This window comes from Delphinapterus leucas, chromosome 2, assembly GCF_059928025.1.
Source record: "Delphinapterus leucas isolate spDelLeu-1000000601 "Yukka" chromosome 2, BTC_Dleu_Yukka2, whole genome shotgun sequence".
In the NCBI taxonomy this organism is placed as follows: domain Eukaryota; kingdom Metazoa; phylum Chordata; class Mammalia; order Artiodactyla; family Monodontidae; genus Delphinapterus; species Delphinapterus leucas.
The window spans coordinates 96,275,503-96,289,323 of record NC_143130.1 but is presented as its reverse complement, the minus strand read 5'-3'; the positions used below and the strand labels follow the sequence as shown (position 1 = coordinate 96,289,323).

The 13,821-nt window shown below is 49.8% G+C and overlaps 1 protein-coding gene across 3 annotated transcripts in view; it reads right to left on the bottom strand.

Annotated features, from left to right (window-relative positions):
* The window catches only part of PLA2G4E (phospholipase A2 group IVE), a 45,814-nt gene that overhangs the window by 29,441 nt on the left and 2,552 nt on the right, over positions 1-13,821 (bottom strand). For all 3 annotated transcript variants that reach the window (XM_089904874.1, XM_030762724.2, XM_089904872.1), the window contains exons 3-5: positions 9,454-9,526; positions 3,776-3,912; positions 39-170 (exon numbers count right to left, since the gene is read on the bottom strand). In XM_089904874.1, the coding sequence (XP_089761000.1) occupies positions 39-170; positions 3,776-3,912; positions 9,454-9,526 (342 nt within the window). The remainder of the gene's footprint in view (positions 1-38; positions 171-3,775; positions 3,913-9,453; positions 9,527-13,821) is intronic.

Sequence of the window (13,821 nt, the reverse complement as noted above, 5' to 3'; positions counted from 1 at the left end):
TGAAGCAGGAGGCTGAGGGCTGGGGCACCTGCACTCACCTCTGTGTTGAGTGGGAACTTCACGTGGGTTTTCTCTCGGAAGCAGAGCTTGGTGAGGTCATAGAGAACTGTCAATAAATGGTCATCTGGTGTCACCGTGTCATCATCACAGACGCTCAGCTCTAGCACGTTCTAGGGGAGAACGGAGGGTTCAAGTCTGGTTACCAAGGTTGCATCAACCCATTCCCAGGATGAGCGGCCTGACCTCAGTCCTAGTGAGGAGGTGGGTCTGAGGGATGGGAGCCAGCACAGCTCAGGTGTGAGGGACATCTGTAGGGACATGAATTAAGAGAGGAAAGTGTCTATTCCCTTCTTTGCAACTCTCTGAAGCCTTCCTGCCCTTCTTCTCTGATTCTCCTACTGGGAAATTTTGCTCTTTTGCAAGCTTGGCAGGGGTTTGTGAAGTGTGAGGGATTTCATTTCACCTGGGGGAGAGATGGAAGGGCACAGCAGACAAGACCCCTGTCAAGACATAGAATGTATCCAGCATTGGGACCCAGGAGCTGAAGACAGTTTCTTTGGCACTAGAAAACCGAGCTAAGGGAAGCTAACATCTTCACACTCCAGGGGAGTGATGTGGCAAAGATTATAGAGGGTTTGATTGGGTTGGGATGACATATTGGATGGAACTCTGTCCTTTGGCTCATCAGCCCCTAAAGAGGTCTCATGGATGGTCCCAAAGCTGTATGTCAAGGATGGAGCAACTACCCTGTCGTCTGGCTGAACTCTAAGGTCAATGATTTTAGGTGACATGGATTGGCCTCTGAGGCCACTTTTTCCAAGGATCCTGAGAGATGTAGGTTGCAGCTGGGTTTGCCTCTTTGGTTCCTATCTAGTAGGCATGAGGTGGTTCTGGGGGTTCCCAGCTGAATGAGATCTGTTGACTTTGTAATGACTAGAAACCAGGTGTGTCCCTGAACCAACCCAGCAGCCCCATAGATCTTCAGACAAAAGAAACACGAATTCTGTTTTCAAGACGGTAGGCTGAGCCCAAACTGAAATCCCCCTTTCTCACCAAAAACCATACATATGATAGAAAAGATATTTTTAAAACAATAAATATAAAGCCCTTCTTGAAAACAAAAAGGATATGTCATTAACTTGGAATGGAAAAGCATCTCTAAAATATGAAAGCAGTAAGCTTGATGGAGCTGTCAAGCCTCAAATGCCTCAAGACTGCGTTTGATGCCTCCATGATGAGGCCAAGCTTGTCTTAAGGGCACCCTGCTGAAGCTGTCACAACTCAGGATGTTCAAGAGAGGATTCTCCCTCAGGAGATGTGAGCTCAACTTAGAGTCACCGTATATCTGAAGAAGACAAATACCATGAAACAGCAACTCAACAAATGAAGAACACACACCCAAGGAATTAGAAATAATAAAGCCATCTAAAAAGGATTTAAGATAGAGAAAGCCCTCTGGCCGGAATTAGACTGGTCTTGGGCCTAGTGAGTAGAATGGCTCTTCTCTATATTCTCCTGCTTGGAGTATGTTCTGAAAGATACTGGAAACACACTCTATTTTGGGGCAGGAGACATCCAGTTCCAGTGACAATTAGGTAGGACAAGAGAGACAGGAAAGAGGGTAGAAGGATAAGTATGCCTAGAGGGACAAGTGTGAGACAGGCAGAAGGAAGGAGTGGGTGAGTGGGGAGACAGATAGGTCGAAAGGAGGACAAGAAGTCGGTAGAAAGAAAGACAAATAGGGACTTCCCTGGTGATGCAGTGGTTAAGAATCTGCCTCCCGATGCAGGGGACACAGGTTCGATCCCTGGTCTGAGAAGATCCCACACGCCATGGAGCAGTTAAGCCCGTGTGCCGCAACTACTGAGCCTGCGCTCCAGAGCCCGCAAGCCACGACCACTGAGCCCACATGCCACAACTACTGAAGTCTGCATGCCTAGAGCCCGTGCTCCGCAACAAGAGAAACGACCACAATGAGAAGCCTGCACACTGTAATGAAGAGTAGCCCCCACTCGCTGCAACTAGAGAAAGCCTGCACACAGCAACGAGGACCAAATGCAGCCAAAATAATAAATAAATAAATTTATTTATTTATTTATTTAAAAAAATACAAATAGTCATTATACTACAAAGTCACAGTAATCAAAACAGTATGGTACTGGCACAAAAACAGAAATATAGATCAATGGAACAGGATAGAAAGTCCAGAGAAAAACCCATGCACTTATGGCCACCTAATCTATGACAAAAGAGGCAAGAATATACAATGGAGAAAAGACAGTCTCTTCAATAACTGGGACTGGGACAACTGGACAGCTACATGTAAAAGAATGAAATTAGAACACTCCCTAACACCATACACAAAAATAAACTCAAAATGGATTAAAGACCTAAGTCTGGATACTATAAAACTCTTGGAGGAAAATGTAGGCAGAACATTCTCTGACATAAATCACAGCAAGATATTTTTCAATCCACCACCTAGAGTAATGAAAATAAAAACAAAAATAAACAAATGGGGCCTAATTACACTTAAAACCTTTTGCACAGCAAAGGAAACCATAAACAAAACGAAAAGACAACCTTCAGAATGGGAGAAAATATTTGCAAATGAAGCAACTGACAAGGGATTACTCTCCAAAATATACCAACTGCTCATGCAGCTCAATAAAAAAAAAAGAAAAAAAACAAAAAAAACTGAAAAACTAAACAACCCAATCAAAAAATGGGCAGAAGATCTAAATAGACATTTCTCCAAAGAAGGCATAGAGGTGGCCAAAAAGCACACGAAAAAGTGTTCAACATCACTAATTATCAGAGAAATGCAAATCAAAACTGCAATGAGGTATCATTTCACACCAGTCGGAATAGCCATCATCAAAAAGTCTACAAACAATAAATGTTGGAGAAGGTGTGGAGAAAGGGGAACCCTCCTACACTGTTGGTGGGAATGTAAATTGCTATAGCCACTATGGAGAACAGTATGAAGGTTCTTTAAAAAACTAAAAGTAGAGCTACTATATGACCTAACAATCCCATTCCTAGGTATATATCCAGAGAAAACTATAATTCGAAAGGATGCATTCACCCCAATGTTCATTGCAGCACTATTTATGATAGCCAGGACATGGAAACAACCTAAATGTCCATCGACAGAGGAATGGATAAAAAAGATGTGGTGCATATATACAATGGAATATTACTCAGCCATAAAAAGGAATGAAACAGTGCCATATGCAGAGACGTGGATGGACCTAGAAACTGTCAAACAGAGTGAAGTCAGAAAGAGAAAAACAAATATCATTTAATATCACTTATACCTGGAATCTAGAAAAACAGTAGAGATGAACTTATTTGCAAAGAAAAAATAGAGTCACAGATGTAGAGAAAAAACTTATGGTTACTAAGGGGGGAAGACGGGTGGGATGAAATGGGAAATTGGGACTGACATATATACGCTACTATAGATAAAATAGTTAACTAATGAGAACCTACTGTATAGCACGGGGAACTCTACTCAAGTGCTCTGTGGTGACCTAAGTGGGAAGGAAATCTAAAAAAGAGGGGATATATGTATACGTATAACTGATTCACTTTGCTGTACAGCAAGAAACTAACACAACATTGTAAAGCAAGTGTACTCCAATAAAAATTAATTTAAAAAAAGAAAGAAAAACAAATAGTCATAAGAAGGGCACATGATCAAAGAGAAGGACAAGCAGGCAAGGAGGGGAATAGCAAGAAGGGCAGGCAGGTGCTGTCCCCCACGTCTCACCTTCACCTGGGTCTGGATCTGGAACTTGAAGCTTTCATTCCACTCTGGGTTTCGGCAGTTGGAGATGGTCCTAGTCCTCAGCCTCTTATGAGAGCTGGTGGGCAGCCAGAGGCTCACAAAGCAGTCTGTCAGGCTTACTGTCCGAGGAAGACAAGGGTGGGAGGGGAGGGTGAGGAGCCAACCCAGGTCCGGAGAGGAGAGAGTGTGGAGGCAGAAGCCAGCTTCTGGTCCCCTCCTGACTCATGGCTCTGACTCTCCAGAGACCTTTGTCCCAGAACCCTGAGAAGGTCACGGACTGCAGGCTAGAGGTTTCACAGAGGGGACCCAGGTCCCACTGACTGTTCTCGTGGACACAGATGGCCTCTGGCTCTTCTCAGCAGCACCCTGGCTCTCTGAGCAAACACCTGTTGGTTTGGGACAAGGTACAGTTGCACAATTTTCCCACTGCCAGGGGAAGATCTGGAGGACTAGCCCCCAAGGGTCCAGTTTATCTCTTGCCTTAGCCCAGGGCACCAGGGAAACCACAGTAGGGCCCAGCTCTTCCTCTGGGCTGAGGAGCAACAAGGATTAGAAGGGACACCATCGGCTGGGAGTCAGCCTAGAGGGCCCCAGCGGGGAAGGGCTTGAGTGGAACAAGCTATTCAGCAGGATCTAGGGGCAGGGACTACCATCCACACATGACTAACGTCTCAGATACACCCCGACGGGCTTTTCATATCTCTGCTGGTCTCCCCACATGGGGTGTGTGACCCAAGAAACCCTCACATCTAAGACCACATACTTTATTTTTCATTTGAAAGAACAACGCAACTGTGATGATGCTGTAAGTGCTCTGGAGAAGGACAAAGGCTGTGACCTCAACAGGCCCTCCTGAAGTGAAAGAAGGCCTCCTGGGTCTTCTGTTTGGAGCAGCAGAAGGCATACAGTGAAAAATGGCAGCCCAGCCCAGCTCCTTCCCTCCATTCTACCTGGGAGGAGGGAGGAAGAGGTGCCACGATTGCTCTTGTCACTCTTCTTCGGTCATTCCCAGGGTACCCACCCAATTCATAGAGAACGGGAACAGTCAATACAGTTTCCAGTGTCAGAGAGTCTTGTAGATAGTAAAGCTGGGCAGGGATGCGAGTTCTGTACTGATAAGACTCATCCAAACTACCTCCTAATTATAATTAATAATGTCCTGTGAGAGTGGAACCAGAGGTGACCCACTCCCCAGACTGACTTAGTCCTATATTGTCTCTATACTGAGAACTTTATCAGACTTAATAACCATGGTTTGCATCACAAGCATCCCTAGTTTCTGATTTCATCCCCGCTGTCTGGTTAATCTGTGAGGGCTCACCATTCAGTGAATTGGAATTCATGGCCTTCCTCCCATTGAATAGAGGTGAGATGACCCTGTCCTTTAAATGTCATAATCATCATTAATCCAAACACAAAGAATGACCCAAACCCAACAGAGTCAAAAGAAAATGATGACATCATCCCTATCTTTCCTTCCACACCTAACCTGTTCTTCCTCACCGTCAGCTCAGGTGTCCTGACTAGACACCAAATATCGCCCTTGACTCTCACCTTGAGTCGACTTAACTCCTTGGAGCTCTCCAGCCTGTCCACTTCTCCCTACTTGCATGGTCACTGCCTTGGTGCAAGCCACCTTCATCTCTGCTGCCACTGCCCCAGTGGGTGCCCTGTCTTCTGTCCTGCCCCACCCTAATCTTTTCTCTTTAGAGAAACCAGAGGGCTCTTTTCCCATCTGACCATGTCACTCTCCAGTTTAAGATCCTTTAGTGGCTCCCATATGCCTTCAGAAAGGAGTCCCACCCATTCAGCATGGATGCCCCTCCCACTTTCCCAGCCTCAGCTTCATCTTTCCATCTTCCCTATCACCCCAGCCCCTGCCCTGCCCCCAAACACACACACACACACACACACACACAGAGGTGCGTGCACACATGCACGCACATAAACACTCACACTCCAGACTCCAGCCAAACCCAGTCCCTTGTAGGTCTCAAAGGCCATGCCATCTTGCAATGAACACCCTTCTGTTCCTCCTTCACGCCACCCTTCCTTGGTTAGCCCCTTCAGGTTGCAGAAGAGACCTCCTCTGGAAGCCTCGTCTGAACCTCCAAGACTGGGCCAGGTGCCTCTTGTAGCCCAGGGCCCTCTGCTCTCCTCCCGATGGAGCACTGGCTACAGTTCACTGCAATGGCAGGTCGGTGCATCTGTCTCCACCTCCCACTGCACCCTGGGAAGCTCAGGAGACCCATGTTGGCACCGCTAGATATTTGTTGAATAAATGAATGATAGAAAAGCCCAACTTCCTGCTATTGGGCTGTATCAGTACCCAAGAAATTCTGGGCTGAGTCACCACAGATATAGATAGGCATGTTTAATGGCTCTGCTCAGAGGGAGACTCCCTGGGGACCTGCTTAGTCCTCCTGGACCCCTCCCTTGGCTTTTCCTGGACTCTGGGGCACCTCCTGCTTGTCTGCCTCCTGTACACAAGGAGCCTGCAGGCTGGGACCCACCAGGCCTACACCTACTTGCTTAGCATGATTTGAAGGACCCTGTAAAGGCCCCTTTCCCTCTAACATCCCTTTGCTATCATCAGTCCATGCCTAAAATTGTCCCATTAAATCCACTAAATAAAGTTTAAGTTATTTTGGCCAAAGACTTAAATCTCTAATTAAGATAAAAAAAACTCCTGGAAGAGCCAGGATTGATCAGACACCCACATGTCAAGCATTAATTTATTTCCCAGTCCTTTCGCAGGGAGGCGTTCCACCTCCTCCCCAACAAGGTTGGGAAGGAGAGTACAGCCCAAGAGGGGATAATCCTGGGGAAGGAGGGATGATGAGGTAGCCGCTGGACCCAGATGACGATCTGGGGCATGGGCATAATTAACTGACTGTAAGGCAGTGACCGTCGAGCTGGCAATGAAGAGTGGTTAAGCAAGGATGACCCAATTCTGAGAATTTCAGGGACTTCAGGGAATTTCCTAAGCACAGATAGGTTCTAATCCTTGTTCTTCATGAAGTGACAGAGGGCTTGGTCATCAGAATGACATATCTCTTTTCCCAGAATGTGGGTGGCCAAGATGACTCAATGATCTCTATAGATGTCAAGAACATTGTCTTCCTAATACCTTAGAGACACCTGCCTCACACCCCCTGGGAGTGCTGATTTGAGTTTATTTTCCCAAGAGGAGTAAAAACTCTTGACAGCGGGGAGATTTCCGGGCTGATTTTCTCCCAGCCCTGGTGCAGGGCTGGGTGGTGTGCTCCTTGATGGGGCAGTCACCCCTAAATCTCATCCCTGAATCTCATCCCTTTCAGCCTCCTGGAAATCTTAGAAACTCAGGCACCCATTACAGGGCTGAACCAGAGAAGAGCTTGTTTTTGATCCAAGCTGGAAGGCACAATGTGGGGCAAGGGTAACCCAGGACCTGCAAGAGGTTAGGATAGACTCAACCCAGGTGAGGCAGCAACAGATCCCAGCCTGTGACAACTGTGGATCCAGACACGTGACCTGGGCTGCTGACACCCCCAGACACCATGGCTGCCCCCGGATGCTGTTCTTTAGGGAAATGAGGAAAACATAAAAAGGGGTTCCCAAAGGGGCCAGGGTGTCCCCGAAGGGCAGCCTGTGTGCCAGAGGCGTGTGTGGGGAAGGGGGAGAGGAGGATGGTGGAGCAGACCTCAGCCTGTTTCTCTGGTTCCTGTTCCCCATCCCACCCCCACCTCTAGGGCTTATAGGTGACGGGTGTAGCAGGGAGAAGACAAAAGGAAGGGCCCTGGATGCGGGGGAAGGTCTGAGCGCACAGGTGTAGGCACGCCGTGCGAGTGTGAGGCCGCATGACGCACAGGGCTGGGACAGACACGCCTCCAGAGGAGCCGAGGCAGGCGAGGCAGCTGCCGGCATGTGAGAGCTGTGGCCGTCCCTGAGGGAAATGGGCTGAGGTGTCTGATGACCCATGCTGGCACAGCAGGAAAGGCAGAAGAGGCAGGCAGGTCCTGGGTCCAGCAGACACTTCCAGGCTCCTCAGGTCACACTCACTGGTGGCCTGAGAGGTCCCGAGAAGCCCAAGAAGTCCGTGGCCCTCTGGCTGGTCTTGTGACAGAGCCAGGCCCAAAATGATGCTGGCTGCAATTGCTCCCCTGGCATGGGCTCTGGACACTCACCCTCCCAGGGCCCCAGTCTGAATGCTGCCTGATCCCTTTGTTCTCTCTGGGGCTCCAGGGCCCTCCTTCCTCCACCCTCCACACTCATCCTTACATGGCAGTGTTGCAGCGACAGCTTCCCGGAAGGTTCGTCAGCCTCTCCCACCTGTGCTCCTGCACCATCTGCATATAGCCCTCGGGAAGTCATGCAATCCCTTCCTCAAGAGCTCAGGTGCCCACCACTTAGATTCCTGTCAACCCTCTGAACGGCCCTGACCTCCTCCTCCTGGCTTGTCTCCCTTAACCCCCAGCGGTCCAGACCTGGCATCAAACACTGATTCTGCTTTCGGCAGTTAATCCTCAATGTGCAAAATGGGCCCCACAGCCCTGCCCTCAGGTCGTGTGGAAGATGAATGGTGTTTGGATGTCTGGCCCCAGCTGGCCCCCAGCAGGGGCTCGGGGGGACGCAGCTCCTCTCCCTCAGACTGGGCTCCCCAGGCCTCTGGATGCTCACACCCTGTGCCCTCAAAGCAGCTTTCCTCAGCTACTCCCAGCTTTCAGTGTCCTCCAGTTCTAAATTCTGTGGTGACAAGATGAGAATGCCATCCTCTATTACTGCTCTATAATTGCTTTGGGCATAGACACCTCGCCGTGTATCACGGCTCTCCCAGGCTAATTGAATCCTGGGGTGAGGGCAGTATAACAGAGCTTTGGGGAAACTGGAGCCCTTGGGTGATTCTTGTGTGGTCACCAGTGAGTGGGGACCCCCTCAGCCATGGGCCTTGACACAGAGCTTTCTCCTCCTTGAGGGCCAAGCTTCCTCACTGGATGGGGTGGGGGGAGATGAGGGCAGCATAGGGAGGGGCTTTTGTTCTGCCCACCCAGATGCCTTCATTTCTTTCTGAAGCCAAAGACTTCCCTGGGTCCCCGTGGTCTGGGAATGCAGCAGGGGCTGGGATGAAAGGGACATTAAAGCTGCAAAAAGACCCTGCACAAAGAGCCCTGGTGAGTCAAACCACATCCATGGCTTGAACTGAGGAACTCGGCACTATGGGGCACCTGGCATGCACTGTAGAACCCGTTTGAGATCCAGGTCCTGAGAAGAGCACTGGGGCTGGCCGGCAGCTGGCTCCATGGTACTCAAGGGCCCTTCCTTCCCCGCCACCCCTAACAGCCCCTAAACTCATGCAGAGTCAAGGAGTGCCCAGTGTGGGAGAAGCTACTCCTGGAACGGATCCCAGGGAGGGGAGAGTGGGGAGGAGAGAGCGAAGTGAGCCGTTGGAGGAGGCCGAATGCAGGGGCCGGTCATGCCAAGGGTGCAGCTAGAGGGAGGGGCCTGGGAAAATGATACAAACCCCAAAGTCTGAAATACAACTTGAACATAGAGCGTGCACACACACACACACACACACTCATGCGCACACACACAGCCACACCTGACCATTTCTCCCCCGGGGCCTGTCTCCATGCTGGCCCCAGACGCAGAGAAGGAGGGAGGAGGGAGGGGATACTCACCCACGTCAGCCTGTTGGACGTTTTTCATCCGGATGACCCTCACTGTCAGCAGGTGGCATGGAGACAGCTCCTCCTGTGGATTGAGAGGACAGTGGACTCGCTCTTTGGGGGATTGTGGCAGGTGGCCTTGACGGAGAGAGCAGCACAGGCTCCCACTGCCCAGGCTCAAGTAACCTCCCCACTGTCCATTGGTGTTTCTGGGCTCTGGAGGCTGCTTCTGGTCCCCAGGCGGCCCGAGGCTGTGGACGTGAGGGGCTTTGTCCTCACCCCACTCTCAGCCAGCACACCTGGGAAGAGGGACAGCTTCATGCCTGTTCCGTCCCTGTCTTGCTTGTTTGGATCTTGGAATTGGAAGCCCTTTTCCTGAGCATTTTACCCAGGCTTAGACGAGTCTTTTTACTGTCCACTCCCAGCCCACGCCCATGGCAGACACCATCGGACTCCTCCAACCCACCCAACGACATTTATAGAGGCCTCTGAACTGGAACCCTTTACTCTCCACATCGTCCACTCCATGTTACTAGAATCACTTTCTACCCTTCCAAGAAGATGCAATTCTTCTGTATTTAAAATAATATTGGGGGACTTCCCTGGTGGCGCAGTGGTTAAAAATCTGCCTGCCAATGAAGGGGACACAGGTTCGAGCCCTGGTCCGGGAAGATCCCACATGCCGTGGAGCAACTAAGCCCATGCGCCACAACTACCGAGCCTGCGCTCTACAGCCTGTGAGCCACAACTACTGAAGCCCGCGTGCTGCAATTACTGAAGCCCGGGCGCCTAGAGCCCATGCTCCACAACAACAGAAGCCATGGCAATGAGAAGCCTGCGCACTGCAACGAAGAGCAGCCCCCGCTCGCCACAACAAGAAAAAGCCCGTGTGCAGCAATGAAGACGCAACGCAGACAAATAAATAAATAAATAAAAATTAAAAACAATATAACATTGGGATTTAGGGAAAAACATGAGAGTATGAAGGAAAAAAGTCCCCATAATGCCACCACTCAGAAAAGGTCACTATTTATAATTATTTTTATTTTCAACTCAGACTGCCCACAGATAGTTCATCTGCCTTGGCGGTTATCAGAGATGATACTATTTGTAATAGCATCTACTGAACATGTACTGCAGTAGGGGCGGGGCAGAGCGGGGCAGGACAGGCACCGACCCTTAGTGCGAGACCCTGAGCTCAGGGGTTAGAGGTTCCACTCAGTCAGCCTCACGGGGGTCCTGGGGCAGAGAGTGCAGTGGAGGTGGACAGCAGCCTTCTCCCCAGGGCCCTCCAGCCTCAGGCCAGCGGGTGAGCTGGGCTCCTGGGGGACAGGCTGGGTGCTGGGTCTCGCAGAGCTCCAGAGCCCTTGCCATGGCCACCCACTGGCCGGGCCCAGGCCATGAAGCAGCAGTGAACCTCTCCGCAGTCCCCACCTCTGCGACCTAATGGCGGCGGGGTCTCCATGGGTCACAGGCCGTGGGACCCACCCCTGTTTGGGTGGCCTGAGGACCCCGAGGGCCAGCTGGTTCCTGGGTGCCTGGCTTCCTCAGTGATGAGATCTGGGCAGGGTCTAGGGATCTCGCCCTGAGGACACCGCCAGCTGAGATCTGCCTCCTCAGCCGGGCCTGGGCATTGGCGCAAGGACCCAGACTGGAAGCTGGTCCAACACTCCCAGGCAGGGAACCAGTCCACATAGGGATCCCCCTCCACTTACCAGAGCCTGGACCTCAGAAGGCAAAAGTTGAGCCTTGGGACCTTGCCCTTTCTTGTCAGAAGAGAGAATAACATTTGTTTTGGTGGAGGTTTACAGGAACATCGTTACCTGACTGTGACCTGACCTCAAGAACAAAGGATCGGACACCAAGAAGTCTGCAACAACTAACCATGCCCCTCCTTCACCTTTCCTATAAAAGGGCTTTGCTGAAAGCTTTCAGGGAGTTTGGGAATTTTTAAGGCATGAGCCACCAGTCTCCTTACATGGCCCTGCAATAAACTTTCCTCTGCTCCAAACTCCGACGTTTTGGTATTGTTTGGCCTCACTGTGCATCGGGTACACGGACTTGCATTTGGTAACATTAGTATTTGCTAGACACTTCTCTTATAGTTTCTAATCCTCATAAAACCTTTATAATAGAGGTATTGCCATCTTTTTAAAAGTTAAGAAATAATTGTCATATAACATTGTATAAGGTTGAGGTATACAACATAATGATTTGATGTATGTGTTTAGTATTGCCATATGATTACCACAAGAAGTTTAGTTATCCATCATCACACATAGTTAAATATTTTTTTCCTTGTCATGAGAACAGTTATTTTGATGGCTGTCCTTCCAGCCTCTTCTGGGGCTTAATTCTGACCAGGAACAATAGGACGATGGCTGGGAAGACAGTTGCTTAGTCCCTGAGATAGATACATACGTCAGTTTTAGGGCTTCTTCCTCCTCTCTCCCCAACAACTGCCTCACAATCGGAACAAAAGCCACACTGGCAGACACATACAGGCCTGAGGATTCCTTCTGTGAGATTAACTCTGAAATGTTGAATATATTCATGGTCAATAACTTGCTCTAATGGGATTGCCTTTTGAGCTTTGTAACTGGGCCAAAGGTCACAACACTGCTTCTCTTTTGGTTCTGGAAATACGGCTCAGCCTCTGGGCACGTGGGCTCGTCATTCTCACTCCCCACCTGGGCAGAGCGTGTGTCCTGGTTTGATCTGGTGAGGAGGCAGGAGTCAGCTTTCATCCAGGAGAGCAATTCTGGTGAAACCTGTTCCCCCGGCCCATTTTCTCAGAAGGCAGCTAGAGGGCTACAAGTGGGGAGCTCCCTGAGGACTCAGCCCAGGCAGGGGTCACTCCTCATGTCTCTGAACCCAGGGTCACGATCCTCTTGGCCATCATAGGTCTTCTCTTGCCTCCAGGAGGGGCTGCCCTTGGCCCTGCCCAGCTCCCTTGTGTCTTCGCTGGGAGAGAATGAGCATCCACAGCTTCCCGCAGGACCTCACTTGAGGTCTCCCTGCCTCCCAGGAAAAGCTCTCTGCTGTCATCTAACACGATACCTTCCGATGAGGCTGACCATTTCTTTCTACTCTAACTCAGCCCCATTAACAACACAGCTACCATCTGCTGAGTGTCTTCCAAATGCTAAGTGTTGTGTATATAATCTCTATATTTTATCTTACTATTAGCCTTGCTTTACAGATAGAGAATCTGAGTCTAAGTCCTTTGGCTTTGGGCACTCAGCTAGAATCAAAGGAAACTGAGTTTGAATCCAATTCTAATTCTTAAGCCCACGTTCATAACCACAATTATACTGTCACATTACTTGAAAGTGACCATCAGCAAACATGAAGACAGGTGCTGCTTACCCTGATCTCCTCGTGCTCGGTCTTGTCCTCTGAAAATCTATTTTCCTGGCAGAGTCTTCTTTTCACCCTTCATTCCCCCAAAGCCCCCAAATAATCCCCACACTCTGGCAGTCCTTCTATTTACAGTGTTCTTCTGACACATTTCATCACCTCTCTCTTTTTTAAACAGATAGAGCACATCAGAACTGTAAGGGTACTTGGAGAAGTTCTCGCTTTCTAGCGGCCACAGATGGCTCCTTTGTGGTCAGCCTGGAGCCTCAGATTACACCTTTAGCCCAGGAATTTGCAGAAGACACCCAATTGCAAAGCACTCTGCAAAGCACTCTTACATCTGCCAGCAGGGAGCCAGAGCCTGGAGGGTTTGAGAGAGAGCCCAGAGGGGCGGTGCGGAGAAGAAGGCAGTGGGAACATGGGACTCGGGTCTTGGGCCCAGATGATTCCAGAAATGAGGTCTGTGAAAAATGACCTTCTGGGATTAACATGAGTGTACATATTTTGCTCCTGATATGATCAGCTCAATTGGAGTGCTGCTAGACACAAGCAAAACTTCATGGCCCCAGAGGTAATGGATAGAAAGACGTAGAAAGACGTAATACAGTAGAAAGACGTAATAGATCAAAGTACAGCGTCTGTGATTATGGGAACCTGAAACCAGTGAGCTTACGGAACCCGAGTGTATGGGGTAGCTTACGGGATCCAGGTAAGAACTTCAGGGACTTAGAAAAGCTCATCCTTCCAATAGGATGCCCTGGCTGGGCATCAGGGTGAAAGTTTAACAACAGGCATGGCCAGGCTGCGGCCCTGGAGTTGGGATGGGCAGTAATCCTCCAGTTCATGGGGGTATTGGAGGGTCCTGGGATAAGGACCAGGGAGCACTCCCTGGAGGGGCTAGAACTGAACGCAGGGATTATTTGGCAACCAGTGGAGGAGTGTATTTAGACGCTTTAATAACCAGAACAGCTGTGCAGGGAGGGTGGCTGGATGGCAGTTTGCTGGGAAGTCACTGCTCAG